The sequence below is a fragment of the Myxine glutinosa genome, chromosome 1, assembly GCF_964187855.1.
Source record: "Myxine glutinosa chromosome 1, kmMyxGlut1.1, whole genome shotgun sequence".
Lineage (NCBI taxonomy): Eukaryota > Metazoa > Chordata > Myxini > Myxiniformes > Myxinidae > Myxine > Myxine glutinosa.
Genome location: NC_136261.1, coordinates 112573458 through 112593609, shown reverse-complemented (window position 1 = coordinate 112593609; position 20152 = coordinate 112573458). Strand labels below are relative to the sequence as shown.

At 45.6% G+C, this 20152-nt stretch overlaps 1 protein-coding gene across 4 annotated transcripts in view; it reads left to right on the top strand.

The window, feature by feature from the left end:
• The first annotated feature begins 1080 nt into the window (after positions 1-1080).
• Positions 1081-20152, top strand: part of LOC137427517 (luc7-like protein 3) — a 127605-nt gene continuing 108533 nt past the window's right edge. For 3 of the 4 annotated variants that reach the window (XM_078776149.1, XM_068117075.2, XM_068117067.2), the window contains exons 1-3: positions 1101-1282; positions 3559-3625; positions 14699-14738. In XM_078776149.1, coding sequence (XP_078632275.1) covers positions 1184-1282; positions 3559-3625; positions 14699-14738 — 206 coding nt within the window. In that variant the 5' untranslated portion in view covers positions 1101-1183. Of the gene's footprint in view, positions 1283-3558; positions 3626-14698; positions 14739-20152 lie in introns of all 4 variants that reach the window. The other variant, XM_068117085.2, reaches the window with a different exon arrangement.

The following is a 20152-nucleotide window of genomic DNA, read 5'->3' as shown; positions in this document are numbered from 1 at the left end:
TATATATATATATATATATATATATATATATATATATAGTGTGTGTTTATAAAGTCCCGATCTATATATAGTTACCCGTTATTGTCCCCCGTCGCACCGCGGAGCGAAAGGGGGACTATGGTTTTCCCCTCCGTCCGTGTGTCCCTCCGTCCGTGTGTGCGTGCGTGTGGGCGTACGTGCGTACGTGCGTGCGTAAGCGAAGGACCGCATTCGAATTTGGTGTGTGGGTGCAACCCATGTCAAAATCCAAGATGGCCGCCGCCATGTATGTCTGAACCTTGTGAGCGAAATATCTTGAAAAATAAGCGAAGTACCAACTTCTAAGCTGGTGTGTGTGTGTATCTAGGCATAAGGAAGAACGCTATTGAAAATTGGGTCGCCACGTCAAAATCCAAGATGGCTGCCACCATATATATGTCTGAACCTTGTGAGCGAAATATCTTGAAAAATAAACGAACTACTAACTTCTAATCTTGTGTGTGTGTGTGTGTATCTACGCATAAGGAAGAAAGCTGTTGAAAATTGGGTCGCCACGTCAAAATCCAAGATGGCCGCCGCCATGTATGTCTGAATCTTGTGAGCGAAATATCATATCATAGCCTGTTTTCTGCGTCTTCCACTTTGTCAACTCACATCACTTCCCCGACGGGGGACCTAGGCGTAACGCTTGTTTCTCTGAAAATGATAGAGACTTTATAAACACCTGTGTTGAATTTTGCAGAAAAAATAATAATAATAATAAATAATAATAATAATAAAGGAGTCTTATATAATATAGCCCCATCAAGCAGAGTAAACGACCCTCATGGCGCTTTAATGACAATCAACCTATAATTTTACACTAGGATTCAAGCTTTACCACAACAGTAAATATGCCTAAATGCTAAAATATATGCCGAAAGTTGCACAGCAGATTTATAAAATAAAATAACACTTTTATAGTCTTACAAAAACGGTCCTCGTTTTTAATTTAATGTTAGCCAATCCGCTGTAACTGAAGTTTGCTTAAAATAACAGCCTCCAAGGCAGCAAAAGCTTGTTTTGTGCAGTTAATTGCCCGACAAATGTGCCTCCGAGGCGGTTGTACAATTTATAAATCTATGGAAAGCTCTGCCATGTTGAACGAATAGGGTTAAGTGCGTTCGGGTGAGCGGACACATTGCAGGGTTCATTGACATTGACTATGTTGTCCAACGCGCAACTTTTAGATGAGCTTATGGGCAGAGATCGTAACTTGTCGCCGAGCGAGAAGCGGCCGGACGTGCAATGGGACGATGAAGAGGTGAGTGCCATGGTTTCGGCATGTCAGCCGTGCTTTTTCATTGCCTGTGCAATGGATACGCACGGATGGATTGGTCATTCGTTCAGCTTGACATTTCGTACACCTACGCATTGCTTCGAGTGGTGTATAGTTTGATTTCCGTTTTACAAGCCTTTCAAACACTCTACTGATAGGGTTTACGAAGTGTGTACTTATGTAGCCGGTAGCGGTAATATTTGGCTTCACGCTATTTTGCCGGCAAAGCGATTTGATTGGCTAATCCAGAGTGACATTCTTGGCGGTGTTGGAAGCAATTGGGAATATTATGGCTATTTGGGAATTATCGTTGGCGTTCTGGTTGTACCTGGAACTGGTGGAATTGATTTGAAGTCGTGCTCGCAGGTGTTCGCAGGTGAAGAGGGAGACAGGTTGACACAGAGGAAGACACGGCCTGACAGAGAGGAAGACACGGCCTGACAGAGAGGAAGACACGGCCTGACAGAGAGGAAGACACGGCCTGACAGAGAGGAAGACACGGGCTGACTGAGAGGAAGACGGGCTGACGGAGAGGAAGACGCGGGCTGACGGAGAGGAAGACACGGCCTGACAGAGAGGAAGACACGGGCTGACTGAGAGGAAGACGGGCTGACGGAGAGGAAGACGCGGGCTGACGGAGAGGAAGACACGGCCTGACGGAGAGGAAGACGCGGGCTGACGGAGAGGAAGACGCGGCCTGACGGAGAGGAAGACGCGGCCTGACTGAGAGGAAGACGCGGCCTGACTGAGAGGAAGACGCGGCCTGACTGAGAGGAAGACGCGGCCTGACTGAGAGGAAGACGCGGGCTGACGGAGAGGAAGACGCGGGCTGACGGAGAGGAAGACGCGGGCTGACGGAGAGGAAGACGCGGGCTGACGGAGAGGAAGACGCGGGCTGACGGAGAGGAAGACGCGGGCTGACGGAGAGGAAGACGCGGGCTGACTGAGAGGAAGACTCGGGCTGACGGAGAGGAAGACGCGGCCTGACGGAGAGGAAGACGCGGCCTGACGGAGAGGAAGACGCGGCCTGACGGAGAGGAAGACGCGGGCTGACGGAGAGGAAGACGCGGGCTGACGGAGAGGAAGACGCGGGCTGACGGAGAGGAAGACGCGGGCTGACGGAGAGGAAGACGCGGGCTGACGGAGAGGAAGACGCGGGCTGACGGAGAGGAAGACGCGGGCTGACGGAGAGGAAGACGCGGGCTGACGGAGAGGAAGACGCGGGCTGACGGAGAGGAAGACGCGGGCTGACGGAGAGGAAGACGCGGGCTGACGGAGAGGAAGACGCGGGCTGACGGAGAGGAAGACGCGGCCTGACGGAGAGGAAGACGCGGCCTGACGGAGAGGAAGACGCGGCCTGACGGAGAGGAAGACGCGGCCTGACGGAGAGGAAGACGCGGCCTGACGGAGAGGAAGACGCGGCCTGACGGAGAGGAAGACGCGGCCTGACAGAGAGGAAGACGCGGCCTGACAGAGAGGAAGACGCGGCCTGACAGAGAGGAAGACGCGGCCTGACAGAGAGGAAGACGCGGCCTGACAGAGAGGAAGACGCGGCCTGACAGAGAGGAAGACGCGGCCTGACAGAGAGGAAGACGCGGCCTGACAGAGAGGAAGACGCGGCCTGACAGAGAGGAAGACGCGGGCCGAGTTGTAGGGTCATGCTGGGTGGTTTGCAATCCCTCTCCCAGCAGTAGTTAGACCATGGGTTTAGAGTTTTTTCATGATGCCGGATTGCCGGAGATGGCTCGCCTACTCTTCGCCAAGGGCACCCGTGGGGTCTTCAACGTCTGCCAACTCTATCGGCAGAACATATGCGCGTCATGTCTCGCCCTCTGATTCACACACTCCAATTTCCCCCTCAACCCCCCACCCCTAACTTGGCATTGTTTTTCAGCTGCTCTGATTCACACCCTGCAGCATGGCGGTGCCCTGCATGCTCTAAGGTTAGACCCACACCGATTCCCGATTTGAGGTCATTGCTCGGTGGGATGGTGTGGATATACATTGTGGAAGACTTTTGAGGGATCCATAATCATCAAAATGAGTGAGGGAAGACCAGGCCCATGGGACAATATGCGACCATAACTATATGACTTCCCTACCTCACGCACGCACTACGCCAGACAACATGTGGGATGTGGCAATATGCCTTTATCAAAACATAATGCATTGATATACATGCAGGAGTACGTGTATTTTTAATGTACATATCTGCCAATCATTGATTTTGATTTCAACCTTCACTCCATTGCTTTCCATAGGTCTGTAAGCATTTCCTTGTTGAGTTCTGCCCAGCTGAATTGTTTGTCAATACCCGTGCAGATTTGGGTAAGTTTTTATTTTAAAACTTTCTGAATGGCCTGTTATAGAAAAAAAGACCACACAGCACAACTTAAACACAGTGTTTGTAGGGACACCGATATGCATACAAGGATACTGACATAATCACATGAGGTTTTTTTTTTTTTCTCTTCAAAAAATGTCGACTTGAAGTGTTTGTTTCACTAACTTGCACAAAGCTGTTTCACAAACTCCAATGTAAAGCGAGATATCTATGAATTCTTAACCATACTTGCGATTATTTTACTTTTCTTCCAGGCTTTTATTTATTTATTCCTTCCAAACATGTGCCCATCTTTGCTTAACATTCATTAATTGGTGACACGTGGTCTTGTTCAGCCTGATTGGAGTGCTGGAGGATTCTGTTATGAAATTTATTTCACAAAGATTGTTTGTCCATATTCTCGTAAATCGGCTTCACTAATCCTAAATCTTTGCAAATGCAGCTTCTTTTTTGCCACAATAATAAACCACATTTAGAGGCCATTATTCCCCGCAGAGCAGGGGTTGGCCTTTTTCCGGCACCGTGGTCCACTTTTTGAAGCAATGTTTTACAGCCGGATGCCCTTCCTGCCACCAACCCTGTTAGTCGCCTCTTGCGACACACAGGGAATTACCAGTGAACTGGTGCTCAATTTGCCGACCTCGGAAGGATGACAGGCTGAGTCAACCCACCTGGCGTTAATTCGGCGATCGGCCGGGATTCAAACCCATGATCCTCGGATCCCAAGCCAGCACCCTAACCGCTAAGCCAACACCAGGCTGTTTTGCCACAATAATATACCTGTTTTATTTAAATAATATATTTTTTTAGAAAATGATCTAAAATATTTATCACAAGCAGTATTTACGAAATATGCTGGGCTGATCTTTAACATATTCAACTGAAACTTGGTGCATGTCTTTATTATGATAAGTTACAGAACAGGTTTGAGTTTTGGTACATTACCCCAATCTTTCATGAATATATGAATATTCATTCATATATACCCCAATCTTTCATGGAGCTATGCCCTTTTTGAACTTGGAAAATATCACATATTATACCGTACATGGCTCAGTTTTCAGCTGTCCTGGCTCCACCTCACTGCTTTATGCCTATTGGCTGGATAGCTGGTCTGATTCTACCCAAATTAAAACAATGTGCCGCCATTCAATGAAGCAGCACAGATTGGCAGGCCTCAGGCCTTAGACCTGGGTGTTAGTCCATGGTGCAGTGCAAGAGCAACTAGAACGCCACTCAGTAGAGCGCATACTCCCGCCATGGGTCAAGTTGGAATAGTACAATTTCACAAAAGTTTGAGGGAGTAGTTCAGTGACAAAACAAGACAAGACAACACAAGACAGACACTGCACAGATATATATTTAGAATATATAGAAGATAATGTAAAAAAAAAAAAAAACAAGGCAATTTCACTTACATTTTCGGATTCAGCGTTCAATTCTCTATAAGTGAGTGTATGTTGAGGCATGTGTGACTTCAAATAAAATTGTAAGCCAGGAAAAACGTTCGTTTCATTCCTTAGGGATACAACATGTAAAACTGGCCCAAACGTGAAAACAAAACTCGCTCATTTTAAGTCGTACAAGCTAATGCGACCACTCATTCTTCTGGGAAGAATCCCGTGCACATGCTTGTCACACTTATAACTCACCTAAGTCTTTATAAATTCATCAAATACTGACACCGCGATTGACATTCGCTGAGGTAAATGGTGATATCTCTTCTGAGGTAAAAACAAAAAAACAGTTTTAAAGCATTATACGTATCAAACGATACATTTTATGAAATGGGGAAACCGAATACACACTTTGGTGGTTTTAAAATGACAGAATATGTCTTTATTAGAAAAAAAAAGAACCTTTAAGACGACGCTGCTAACAAAATACACTGCTCTAATGCATAACCATGAGTTTAAACTACATTTACAACAAATATGAAAACTATTTTCATATCACAATGTTAGGCCAAAAAAAAAATATTGCTGGTCTCTGGTCAGACCAAAGTTCCAGAATTGATGCGGCGATGCGGTTTTTTTTTTTTCTTTCTTTTTTTTTGAAAAGCATGGATTGCACAAATAGAGGTGTTGTTTTTTGTGTCCTCATGACTTGCGATCCTCATCTGCCATGGTGCCGTCCAGAGAGAAATTAAAGACAGCCAATGGGAATCGTAGGCCTTTTTCTAAATAATGAACACAAGCTTAAGTTATTTTAAAATGTATTTATTCTGAAAATCATTAAGTTCTTCAAGCATATTATAGACTGCCATTTCGTTCTCGAGATCGCCTCGCCGTACCGTCAAACATTCCAATGCGGCGATCGAGTCAACACCGCATGTGCAAGTGGTCTAACAGGCCAATGGTCTTCCACGATCTCTTCTCCCAGTCCACCAGATTATCACAGACACTTACAACTTCATGACAAACGAGATAGGATCCAGGCCTAACTAAGGAGACAACCCGCAGTTCTCTAGGCCTTCTGGTTGCTTCACACAAACCCGACAAAGAACGTCTTTGTTTCAATAAATGACAATATCCAGCCGATAGAGGCCTTGCATCGCGTGAGCGTCGTCCATGGCAACCGGTTCCGGCCGCCATCTTGGGTGGCACAAACAACATGGCGGGAAAGCTGTCGTTTGATCAGACGGACCTGTCGGTTTACAGTTTACGCCCGTAGCTTGCCCGTTGAGACGTTTTCGCGGTATTGTGAGAAACTGAGGCTGTGTCATCTGCCTGTGGACCCATGTGGACCCACAAGTACGCCACACACACTCCACAGTCCACACACACTCCACACTTACGCCACACACACTCCACAAGTATGCCACACACACTCCACAAGTATGCCACACACACTCCACACATACGCCATAAGTATGCCCCACACACTCCACAAGTACGCCACACGTACGCCACACACACTCCACACGTACGCCACAAGTACGCCACACACACTCCACACGTACGCCACAAGTACGCCACACACACTCCACACACACTCCACAAGTACGCCACACGTACGCCACACACACTCCACAAGTATGCCACACGTACGCCACACACACTCCACATGTACGTAACCAAATGCCTAATCCTGCTTTTCGCTTCGCGAGCGAAGGTAACAACCTATTGAGCCATATTCTCACCTGAGTGCTGCAGTCCAGGCAGCCATGAATCGGTTTTGGCGTTGTCTCGTCCGGAAAACGGTAGAATGACGAGCCCGATCCCTTATGAAATCGGGCTGTACATCCGACAGCACAACAACTCTTTACCATCGTGTAGGGGGCAATTTATATGTGAGACGAGTTTCAAATTGCCGCCATTACGTATGGTGGCAGAAGCAATGTTTTTCCACCCAAGCGGTCACGTGACTAAGACGATGACGTCACATGCAACTTCCCTATTGGATTCATGACGTCACGGCACACAAAACTACTCATATCTTTGGAACGGCTGGTTGGATTTGGACAAACTAAACGCAGTTTTGTAGGGGAGAACCGTGCGTGAACGTCGATACCAAATTGGAAAAAAAAATCGTTGACGCGCAGGGTCAAAATCGATGTGCGCGCTGACCAGAACCCGGAAATATATTTTTCTCGGCCTGAATAAATATAGAATATATAGAAGATAATGTTAAAAAAAAAAAGAGCCCTTTCTTCCAATGGTAAACAATCCTTCAAAAAATTCCTGGATCCGGAATAATATCCTGAGCTTCACCAAAAACTAAGCAATTCTTCCTTATCCCAAGGGCAATCATCCCACCAACTTTCATCCAAATCCGTTCAGAACTTTTCCAGATATCTTGTTCACAAACACACGCACACACATACGCACACACACAGACGGACACGATCGAATGCATTACTCCCTAGCGGGAGTAATGATCCCAGGTATATAATCACAATGTATGATATATGCACACAAGCCGTACGCATATTTTAAAAATATTTTTAAAGGAATGGATTCCAAATAAAGGAATGTGTTTACTGATATTGAATTGAAACTTGGTAGGGGACGTTTATTGCAAAGTAATTGTCGCTCTTGTTGACATTGTTTCAATCAAAGGTAATGGCCTGGCTGCCATTGTCATTACAAGTCCACTGAGTCACATACTGTAATTATTTGTTATTTTCCTTATGCTGTGCCATTTGTGGAACAACGATTCGGAATTGAAATGAAAGTTTGATTTAAATGTTTGAATTTTTTTTCAAAGTGTTTTATCCCGGTAGAATTGTAGCTACTGCATTGGACTGCACCTGCAATGTTGGTATCCAGACAGGTGTCTTTACAACATGAAAGTGCTGCAACATGTTTCTTATTTTTTAATATGCCCATTTTATGGGCCCAATATGCCCATAATATGCCCATTTAATATGCCCATTTAATATGCCCAATTTAATATGCCCAACTTATACATGCCCATTCGTTTTTACAGACATCTAGGCCTGTGCAGGAGCTAAATAAGAGAGAGCACTAGGTTTGCAGATTGAGGAAGGATGAAAGGTGACTAGGGAGAAGAAGACATTGTATAGAAGTGGACGAGTGGCAGAAAGGAAATGGGCTGGTGGGGGACGAAACGGAACACTTGCACTTGCATTAATACTGCATATTGTATCACCTGTACTCTGCAACAAAACCTTCATCGTGGAGACTGGGCAAAGACCAGGTGATCGTTTACCGTTACTGGATATGAGAACTAACGGCAAATATCTTGTGAAACCTATAGCTCGGTAGTTTAACTTTCTTGTCGTTTACAACCAACATATGGCTCTATCTGGTGAATTTCTCTTCACCACTGCTATGTATACACCTGCTTCACCACTGCTATGTACACCTGCTTCGCCACTGCTATGTATACACCTGCTTCACCACTGCTATGTACACCTGCTTCACCACTGCTATGTATACACCTGCTTCACCACTGCTATGTACACCTGCTTCGCCACTGCTATGTACACCTGCTTCGCCACTGCTATGTATACACCTGCTTCACCACTGCTATGTACACCTGCTTCACCACTGCTATGTACACCTGCTTCGCCACTGCTATGTATACACCTGCTTCACCACTGCTATGTACACCTGCTTCGTCACTGCTATGTTCAATAGGTGCAAAGAACAAATATTTATTTTCAAACTTGACATTCGCACCCATTGGTTTTAACAGATATTCAAAATTTGAACAGATATAAGGGTACCAGGCATTGGCCTGATGCTGTTCTAATCCTGTTGGCATTTTGAAGAATTCGGTTTTTTTTTTTGGTTTTTTTTTGTGGGGACCAAAACCACTTCTGTATACCCACGAAGGAATGGGGTCGGGGATAATTTAATATTACCTTTCAGATAACTACAAAGGCGCTAAGAGTGATTAAATATATATATTTTTTCAAAACCCTTTTTTTCCCGAAACCACTCCCCGGCACTCATTGACAAACCTCTGAAAGTTTGACGAAGATCCGTTTGGCCATCTCTGAGAAGTTGTTGAAATGACAGAGGTGGTTGGAATTGTAGGAATCAAATGGATTCCAATATTGTGCCAAAAGGTCTTGGAAGAAGGAGTGAGCACTGAAGAGGAGGCAAATAGCATTATTGTGCCCTTGTCCAACAGGAAGGGGTACCCCTTATTATTTTCATGCTTGAGGAGTTAAACTAATTGAGCAGGTGTTGTTTAAAGGGGGTTGAAAGAAGATTAAGAAAAGTGCTTAGTATAGGCAACAACCAATTTGGTTTTATGCCAGGAAGATCAACAACAGAAGTGATTTTTATTTTGAGGCATTGTCAAGATAAGTACGATATTTGGAAAAGAATGAATAAATGAATGAATGATCGTTTTAAGGCCATTTTTTCCCGCTAGAGCAGGGGTTAGCCTTGCGGGCCCCATGGCCCCTCCCCTTCCTATGTCCTCTTCCATATCCTGTCCCCTCCCCTTCCTATGTCCTCTTCCATATCCTGTCCCTTTTCCTTCCTTCATGTCCCCTCCCCATGTCCCCTTCCCACTCCAATCCCCCCTTCCTATCCTCGCCCACCCTCCTCCTCCCATCCTACCCTCCCCCTCCCGTCCTACCCTCACCCACCCGTCCTACCCTCACCCACCCATCCTACCCTCACCCACCCGTCCTACCCTTGCCCACCCATCCTACCCTCGCCCACCCATCCTACCCTCGCCCATCCTCTCCCTCCCGTCATATCCTCGCCCACCCTCCCCCTTCCGTCATAACCTTGCCCATCCTCCCCTCCCTTCATACCCTCCCCCTCCCGTCATACCCTCGCCCACCCTCCCCCTCCCGTCATACCCTCGCCCATCCCCTCCCTCCTGTCCTACCCTCGCCCACCTTCTCCCTCTCGTCCTACCCTCGCCCACCCTCTCCCTCCCGTCCTATCCTTGCCCACCCTCTCCCTCCCATCCTACCCTCGCCCAGCCTCTCAGTCCCATCCTACCCTCACCCATCCTCTCCCTCCCGTCCTACCCTCGCCCATTCTCTCCCTCCCGTCCTACCCTCGCCCACCCTCCCCTCCCATCCTACCCTCGCCCACCCTCCCCTCCCGTCCTATCCTCGCCCACCCTCTCCCTCCCATCATACCCTATCCCTCCCGTCCTACCCTCACACTATTTTGGATATTTGGAAAAGAAAAGGAAACAAATCCTGTTACCACGATAACTTGTGAACCAGTGATGGTATTTTGACCAAAGTTGGTACAAGCATGTGTAATGATGCAAAGATGAACTGATTTGATTTTGGGGTCAAGAGGTCAAAGGTTAGAGGTCCTTTTAGGTAAAAATTCTGTTACCAAGCTAACTTGTGAAGCAGTGCTTCCTGGAAAAACCACATTTCAAATCTGGCCTCCAAAGCCAGTCGCCGACTGGGCATCCTCCGTCGTGCGAAGTCCTTCCTTGGCACACCTGAGCTCCTCACCACATACAAGGCTTTCATCCGCAGCTCAATGGAATACTGCTCTCCCCTCTGGGCTGGTGCTCCTGCCTCACACCTAGCTCGCCTTCACGCTGTTGAAACCAAAGCATTCAGAATCATTGGAATCTCCCGCGATGAAGCTAACTCCAAGGGCCTCTCACTCACTCACCGCAGGCAGGTTGGTGGTCTTTCCGTCTTCTACCGACTCCTCTCTGGCCTTGCCCCCCCAGCTCTCTCTGGGCTCTGTCCCGCAAATATTCCTACAGGTCGCACAAGGTCTGCCTGCAACCCTCTTTTGGTTAAACTGCCAAAATCAAGACTCTCTGCTCACCTTCACTCCTTCATTCCTCTTTTCTCCCGCCTCTGGAACAAACTCCCTCACTCTCTTCAATCCCACTCCACCCTCCAAGTCTTTAAAACAGCTGTTCACCACCATCTCTTATCTTCCCCCATCCAAAACCTTGATCTTTTCTACCCCCGCTAATTTCACCCCAATTCCACTTTTTGAAATACCAACTTTTGTCCTGGAAGTCCTTGGTGTCCTTGTGCTTTATACTTCTCCCCCCCCCCCCCCCCCCCCTTCCCACGCCTCCTCCCCACGGGCCCTCTCCCTTCCACACATCTCCCTGCTCTCGGATGTTGTGTGTGTGTGTGCTTCCCTTTTTCTCCCCATCTTGTCTTCCGCTCCCTCTTTTTGTGTATTTTGTTTGTCTGGTCGATTTGTTTGTGAAGTTAATGTTAGCTCTTTCACGAGCCTCGATTCAGTATACAAAAAAAAAAAGTGATAGGATTTTAACCAAATTTGGTACAAGTATATATTATGATGCAAAGATGAACTGATTTGATTTCAGCGGCAAAGGTCTGAGGTCATGACAAGTAAAAATGTGATACTTGAGAACAGCTGAAGGGATTGACATCAAACTTTGTACAAGTATATATAATGATGTAACAATGTGGGCGGAAGCATATCGGTCGACGTCGCGGGGTCGGAGAATTCCGTTCTAGTTTTTTTATTCTTACTCGCACAAAAGAATAGCTAAGCTGCATGTCCTCTGTGATCTGTGTAGACTGTAGAGGATGTCCACCTATATTATTTGACAACTTAAAGACAATTATTCAATCCACTTTAGCCAACCACTCCCTGACAGACACGATGCTACTCTTCAAAACTGGAATTTCTGTAAACACTGGTTGTTTGTAGTGTGGTGTTGATGAATGTGGTCAGCAGTTTTCCAATCTGATATTTGCCTGATCCGTCTTCTCTGCAACTCCCACTTCTTGGTGGGAGTTGCATAGAAGAAAGATAATTGTTTCTCCAATTACACTTGTGATGGGCTTGGAGGTGGAATGCAATGCCGCACTTTGCAAAAATTTGAGCCAGTGGCTTGGGACTGTGACCCGAAATGTTGTAGGAAGAGAAGCATGTGACCACTCTGTCCTCTCTGATCCCTTTGCTCCATTGTAAGATGGCAGAAAGAAAATATTTATTTTTTATTTATAACAAAACAAACCCAAACATATACTTGCTATTAATCTTTAAACCTGCTCTCCTGCTTTTGCTCATCCTCTTTCTGCTCTGTTCACTCGATTATTATCTCTGGGTCGTTTCCTTCTGCCTGGACGTTCGCCAACAATACAAAAATATGGTGCAAAAATGGGTCCTCTTAACTGCAGGTCTATTGACTTGCTTCCAAATCCTTCCTTTTCTCCAATGGATTGACCTCAGATCATCAGTTTTCTTCCAGACCCGGTCATTCTATCCTGGATATGCTGCTTATACACCCCCAACAATAGATGGAGCACCCTCGATCTCAGGTCAAGAGAGACGGACCTGATCTCATGTCTATCTCACGCATTTGATATGGACTGGCACCCCACCAAGTTGATCTTCAAACTCTATGCTTATGGCATTCCAGGCTCCTTCTCTGCCAAGGCTGGAGTGCCCCAAAGCCGTGTCTTGGGCCCAGACTTATTCCTCATCTCCATCAAAGATCTTTCTTATTCCCTGGAAAATCCTGCTCATCTCTTTCCTGGTGATTCCACCATCTTCCATGTAATTTCTCATAAGACACAGGCAGCAACCTCTTCCCTCTGCAAACCTTCATATAAATCACAAGCTGGTCAAACACTTGGAATATGTCTTTCAATCCAGCCAAATCTCAAACTCATACTGTCTCTCCGCAAGAACCATCTGGCAAACCTTACGATCTAGTTCCTCAACCAACCACTTAGAGGTTAAGTTGCTCAACCTTTTGGGCATCACCATCAGCCATGATCTTTCTTAGGCAGACTGTATTTCCAAGATGGCCTCTAAAGCCATCTGCCAACTGGGCATCTTTGGTCGTGCAAAGTCATCCTCAGTCAAGCAAAGTCTTTTCTTGGCCAATCTGAACTTACAACCTACCAGGCCTTTCTTTATTCGCAGCTTGCTTTTTCCTTTGGGCTGGTACCCCTGCCTCACAACATGCCCTTTTGGATTTGTGGAAAACAAGGCCCTCAAAGTCATTGGGATTTTCCACGATGCAGGTGAGTGTCTTGGCCAGTTACTCCTTACATTGCAGACAGGTTGGTGGTCTCTCTGTATTCTACCGCATTATTTTTGGCAGTGCACCGTCTGCCCTCTCTTCGCTCTGTCCCTCCCCCTCCCAGGTTTCTACAGAGTGCACACAATCTGCCAGTAACCCCTTTTTAAACCCCCAAAATCCAGGCTCGCTGCTCACCTCCACTCATTTGTTCCTCTTTTCTCTCACCTGTGCAACTAACTCCCCCAGTCTGTTCGGTCCCATTCTTCCCTCCAGGGCTTCAAGGCTTCAAGGCTTCAAGCTATTCACCACTACCTCAGGTCATTCCCCATCCATACTCATGATCTCTTTTACATCAAATAACCGCATTTTTATGCCCTCCCTTTTTCCAGGTTATTGTGATTGACACTCCTCCCACAACCTCTTTCTGTTTGTCAGTTCCTTTTCTGTTTCATCCCATCTTTCCCTTTCATCATCTTGCTGTGTTTCATTCAACTCGTGTGCAGCTTGTTTTACCCCCTGGTGTCCTCCCCTCCCCTTGACCTCACTCTCACTTCGACTCTTCTGTTTGTGGTCAAAAAGTCAAAGGTCAGCATCACCTAAAATCGTCAATTTTCATCCAATTGACCTGAAACTTGAGCAGGATTTCCATATTGGGTCACTAAAGCCTATTGATTTTGAGATGAAAAGGTCAAGGTCACTTAAAATCGTCATTTTTTTTTTTTCCAGTATTTATTTTAGTATTTTCATCATGTTTTATCATGTTGAACACTAGAATACGGAAAAATAAGTTTGAATTCAAAGCGTATGCGAATGGGCTTTGCATTTTCAGATGCTTTCTAGTTGTAAGTTTTTATATTGATTTAATAGCAAATAGTTTTGTTGACTGCTGATCAAAGCTTCAAATATTGAGTGTTGTCACATTCACAATGCTTGACAGTGTGCTGGATTCTTGCAAACTTTGAAAAGCAGCAATTGTGGGTTTCTTTTAACCCAGATGCAACTTCTCTCAGCACTCGGACCAGGTGGCTGTTCCACTTGTGCTGCAGGAGGGTGCCAAGCTAATTGGGCACATTTTGAGAAGGCTTTATTGATTCGAACTGGATGCAAGTGGTGCTACTGCTTATTTGTCATGTTTTGTAGTTGTTAGTTGTTAGGGGTTGGGGCTGGGGGGTGGATAAAAAGGTATGAAAATTGTGCTCTCAAATTTGATACATTTGGTATTCCAAATGCTACAAGTTTTATGATGAGGACTCCATCAGAAACTTTCCTGGTGGTACTACCCAAACCTTTCCCACTCCCCACCCCCCTCACGCACCACCCTCCATCCCCTAAAATTTTGCCTCTATCCATTCCTTTTATTATGGTTGTCATGCCAAAATTTTGAGGCCACTTAATGTCAACTAATATTAGTGTGTAGTTGCTCTTATTAAACTTGATAATTGAGGTCCAATCTCTTGGCACACCTGTCTTTACTTGGCACACCTGTCCTCACTGCACCAAAACTTTTGATTTATTTGATACAGATAGCTTGATTTATGAGCGAATTCAATTTGATTTATTTCCTTCCATCCAATAACTGTCTGCTCCATTATTCTCTCCCTGGGACTCCTTGTTTGTGATTGCAGGCCCTTGTACCAAAGTGCATGATGAAAAGCTGAAGAAGCAGTTAAGTATTCACATGCTCGAGGGCTTTATCCTGTGTACATATGGTAATCCTTTTTATTATTTTGCTATGCCAGAATGTTTGAAATGGAATTTTACGTATGGTAAGGCCCATTGCTTTATTTTGACATTTCATATCACAAGTATATCACGTATAACTAGAGGGTTCATAGAACATCTTACCCTGTGCAGTCTTGAGAAGAAACGACATGGGAAGGGTCTTTTACACTCTTGCTTATTGCATTTCCGAGCACGACATTTTCTTTGAGTTGCGATTTTGTCTGATAGAGCGAGCAGCAAATTTGATTGGTTGAGATGAAGTAAAATGCCGTAATATTTTGTCCAAGTACTGCTAAGTGAAAGGTTTTTGAAAGTGCCAAGAAGGTGATAGCCGTAAGTTTCCTTAACAGGAATGATTTTCAATTTTGCTTGACTGCCAATAGGCCATGGGCTACCTAGACCCCTGGTGCACCCCCCCCCCCCCCCCACCAAAATACCACCCAAGGTTTTCTTTAAGCCTTGGGGTGTCCTGAACACGAAATTGAATGTTAACAGTGAAAATATAGGGACGAACTTTCCTGCGTCAAACACCATGGTGACTATCCGTTAACACCTGTTAACCTTCACACAACTCCGTGTGCCTTCTCCATGTCGGCTTGCCTCTTCCGCTGTTCATCGTCAGTGCTACGAGCCTGGATCAGCGGATCCAAGCTCGTAGGCATGCTTCACAGCTGTATCCGTGTCGATAGTGGAGCAGTACCACGCGTCACAAAGGCATCAATCCATTTTGTGTGCGCGTCCGTAATTATTAGAATCATGCTGCCGTTAATAGGCCCGGCATAATCGAGATGCAGGCGATGCCACGGTTCGCTGGGCCATTCCCAGGGATGCAGTGGCGCTCCTGTATTCTGGATTAGGGTATTGCGAATCCTGCAGGGATGATATGTAAATGTTGCGTAAATCCGTTAGTTTCAGAATTTGTTTCTTTTCGAGGACATCTGTGTCCAGTATGCTACAGACAGCCTTGAATGCTTCTCCGTGTGCCTTCTCCATGTCGGCTTGCCTCTTCCGCTGTTCATCGTCAGTGCTTCTCCACTTTTGTGGCTTCTGTACATATTTGGCCCGACAGGACTTGTGATATTTGGCCTCGCATGCGAACAGGTCATGCCCTCTGATCCGACGTAGCAAGCTCTCATCACTTCGCTCCTCAGCTGACGCGACAACATTTTTCCCTCCGTCAAATTCAAACATTGACAAACCTTCTGATGTCCACGATCCACTTGATTTGATCTTCTTCCTCCCTTCAGACTTACAAAATAAACAGTCGGGGTTGAAGAGGACGCGATCACCTTCGGACGACCGACTTGTTCTGGGGGCAGTACCTGTTTCAAGTGGGTCAGATGGTTCAGATGGTTGCAGGCGATCCAGATTCATAGTGAAGCGTTGGTAACATTGTCGGTGATAACCATGATGGTCTGACAGGGTACTGGGTATTAGATCACATGATCCTTTCATCCTGTGTGTAGAATCCACTGGTTGGGAAAGCCGTCTTTGTCTGATGTCCTGCAACTTTGACAATTTGTTCTCGGCGGTACTGGTGCTCGAAAGAAGCTGAAGTGGTCCATACTTTAATCCTGGAACATGGACAATGCATTCGGGTATATGTTTCTGTGTCTGTGTTTCTTCATTACTTGTAGAACCACTATCGTGTCGTGTTTTTTTCTGGGGAGGTGGACCAGTCTCCATCGGCGTGGAGGGGTCAGTAGGATCAGACAGGATCAGACATGATCAGGCTGCGTCATTTGGTGCATTCACACTGGACCTGAAAAGACACGTTTAAAGTCATATTTAGAAACGGAAGACAATCAAATATATGTGTAATATTTAGTATTTATGTGTAAAACCAAGGTAAGAGAATCAGGAGACGTATATATTCACTTGGTTGAATGGTACACTGGAAATTGAAACTTAACTACAATTGTTGTGAATTTTCATAGCCATGTCACACGACATGTATTAGTAAAAACTTAACTAACCTGTGATGAAGTCCTTTCAGAATTGCCTGGGTAGAACTTAACTATATTTTCACATGTACAACAGGAGATATAACTGAAAACAAAAACTGTACGGCGAATAATCTTAGAGTGTTGGAGAAAACATGAATTCCATGAATCGCGTTGGCGGCCTTCAATTCCATATGTTGTATTGGGGGCTCGGCTTTGCTGATTAAATTCCATAAATCTTGTACTGTGGATTAAATTCCCTAAATTTCGTCCGGTAAAGAATTCCCTAACATTCCCAGAATTCCCAAATTTGGAAATTTTTCCAACATCACCAAATTTTTCAAAAATTGGAAAAATTTTGTGTGAAGGTTAACAGGTGTTAACGGATAGTCACCATGGTGTTTGACGCAGGAAAGTTCGTCCCTATATTTTCACTGTTAACATTCAATTTCGTGTTCAGGACACCCCAAGGCTTAAAAAAAACCTTGGGTGGTAGGTTGGTGGGGAGGGCGGGGGAGGGGGTGCACCAGGGGTCTAGGTAGCCCATGGCCTACAAGTAGGCGGACAGAGTAAAATAATTACCTCACTCCTCTCTACACATGTGCGATCAGGAGGAGATTCCATACAATCTACAAAAGTACTGCTGGGTTCATATTCTATTGTGTTCAAAATATGAGATAAAATTAAAATTGAGGAGTTCCTCGACCATAGACATCTGTCGACAGACAAACAAAGTGCACCAAATGCCGAACCCACCCTTACGCTTCGCATGCACGTGATAAAATATTTTTGAGTGCACTGACCATTCATAAACCTTGTACATTAAAAATATTGATAACTTCAACTATTATGTTCTACATTCCTATACTGATCAGCCTAGTGTTGGCTTAGCCGTTAGGGTGCCAGCTTGGGATCCTAGGATCCTGGGTTCGAATCCCAGTCAATCGTTGAATTAACACCAGGGGGGTTGACTCAGCATGTCATCCCTCCGAGGTTGGCAAATTGAGTACCAGTTCACTGGTAATTCCCTGTGTCACAAGAGGCGACTAACAGGGTTGGTGGCAGGAAGGGCATCCGGCCATAAAACATTGCTTCAAAAAGGGGACCACGGTGCCCGAAAAAGGCCAACCCCTGCTCTGCGGGGGAAAATGGCCTCTAAAGGTGGTCTCTATTCCTATACTGATCCATTGCTGCATGTGTAGGCAATTACCATGAAGTAGTTTGCATTCTCCACCTGGAAGGTAAGGTCAATTTATGGGAACCTAATGGGCCCTTCGCATAAGCCCAATGAGTGTTTGTCAGTCTTAAACGGCCACAGCCCAGCATCGAGCGTCCCTGAGGCAGCTGAGCAAGTCTATCACTGGTTGATAATCCTTTTCTGTCCCCTCTCTCCTCAGTAATTTGTTACGCTGAACACTTGTGATGAATAATTTGAATGGCTGAATTTTTTTTTTTTGAAAAAAAACAAAAAAAACGTGTATGCATAGTCGAGGCTCGTGGAAGAACTAGAACACAGAAGGGATCGGGACGCAACATAACAAAAGCAACAGCAGGGTGAGAATTGTGTATGTCAACAGCAGGGCAGAGGGGAGAAAATAAACGGAGACTGTGACAAACAAGGGATGCGGTAACGAAGAGGGGTAGGGAAGAACACAAGGGGTGGACAAGATAAATACAAAAGCAAGATTTTGGGAGGGTGAGGGTGGTTTAATTGGTGTAGAAAATATCATGGTTTTGGATACGGGACGATTCAAGATGGTGGTGAACAGCTGTCTACAAAACCTGGAGGGAAGAAAGAGATTGAAGAGTGTGTGAAAGATGGTTCCACAGGCAGGAAAAAAAGAGGAATTAGAACGGCACTCGGTAGAGCACAAACCTCCGCCAGGCTGAACAGTTTACGTTTTGTATCCCACTGACAGGTTGAATCTGAATCCGACATTAACCAAAATCGAATCGCATTGTTCTTGTCACTTACCCAACTCATCCACCAAGATTTGTAATAAGTCAACTTTTTGAAATATCATCTTGCATATCGCTGTTGACCCTATCACTCCATGGTAAAGAATCACTTAAAATTTTTTGAAACATCCTGTCTCCAAATCCGGATCCAGATCTTCACCGGTATCTAATCATTTAGTCCTTGTGACATACCCAACCTCTCCACCAAATTTCGTCCAAATCCGTCCACAACATTTTGAGATACCCTGTTCACAGACAGACACACAGACAGGGATGAAAACTTAACCTCCATCCACCTTTGGTGGTGGAGGTAATACAGGGTGACCCCAAAAAACCTCCCACATTTCAAAGGTAATTGAAAAAAAAATGGTTAAAGATGATCAAGATGAAACTTCATGAAACTTCACATGAAACTTCACATGAAACTTCATTCAATACAGTTTTTATTCATCATGTTTTAAAGATGACATCCTCCAAATGGTGGCCGTCATTGTCTATACACGCTTGAAGGCGATTTCTGAAGGCTGCCATGGCTCGACGGGTCATGTCGGGTGGAACAGCGGCTATCTCCTGCTGAATAGCAACCTTAAGGGCTTCAAGAGTTTGGGGTCGATGAGTATACAGTATACACTCGTGATTTAAGGTAGCCCCACAGAAAAAAATCACAAGGGGCGAGGTCAGGGGAACAGGCCGGCCACCCAACATCGCCACGCAACGAGATCACCCGATCTGGAAACATTTCCCTCAGCACTTGCAATGATCTTCGAGCTGTGTGTGCCGTAGCTCCATCTTGCTGAAACCACACATCGAGTTCTTCAAGCTCAAGGTGTTCAAGTTGTGGCCTTAGAAAGTTTTCGAGCATATCAATGTAACTGTCAGAAGTTACGGTAACAGTTACACCACCCTCTTCAAAGAAATAAGGACCCACGATGCCAACATCGGCAACAGCGCACCACAAAGTCAATCGATCGGAGTGCAACGGTCTTTCGTGTAGCATGCGAGGGTTGTCTTCAGACCAATAGCGAAAATTTAGTTTGTTTACAGAGCCACTCAAATGAAAATGAGTTTCGTCACTGCACAAGAGAACAGCATCTTCCGGAACACGTTGCAGAATGTTCTCGCATAACTCCCTGCGGCTTATCCAGTCTCTCGCATTGAGTTCTTGCACAACCGTCATTTTGTATGATGATGGATGATGGATGATGATGTGGTTGGACACCACATTTTGGATGATGTCACCTCCATTTCACCTGTCACCCACCTCCATTTTGGATGATGTTGTTGAGCTTGAACGTGGTTGGATGTCAATGAAAGATAGTCTGTTGGGAGCCGTTGTTGAGGTATGTGGATGGACAAAAGGACCACCGAGGCACTCGGAAACATGGTGGTGGGATGATGAAGTTGGAAAGAGGATTGACGAGAAGAGGAAGAAGTTCAAGGAGTGGCAGAAGGCGA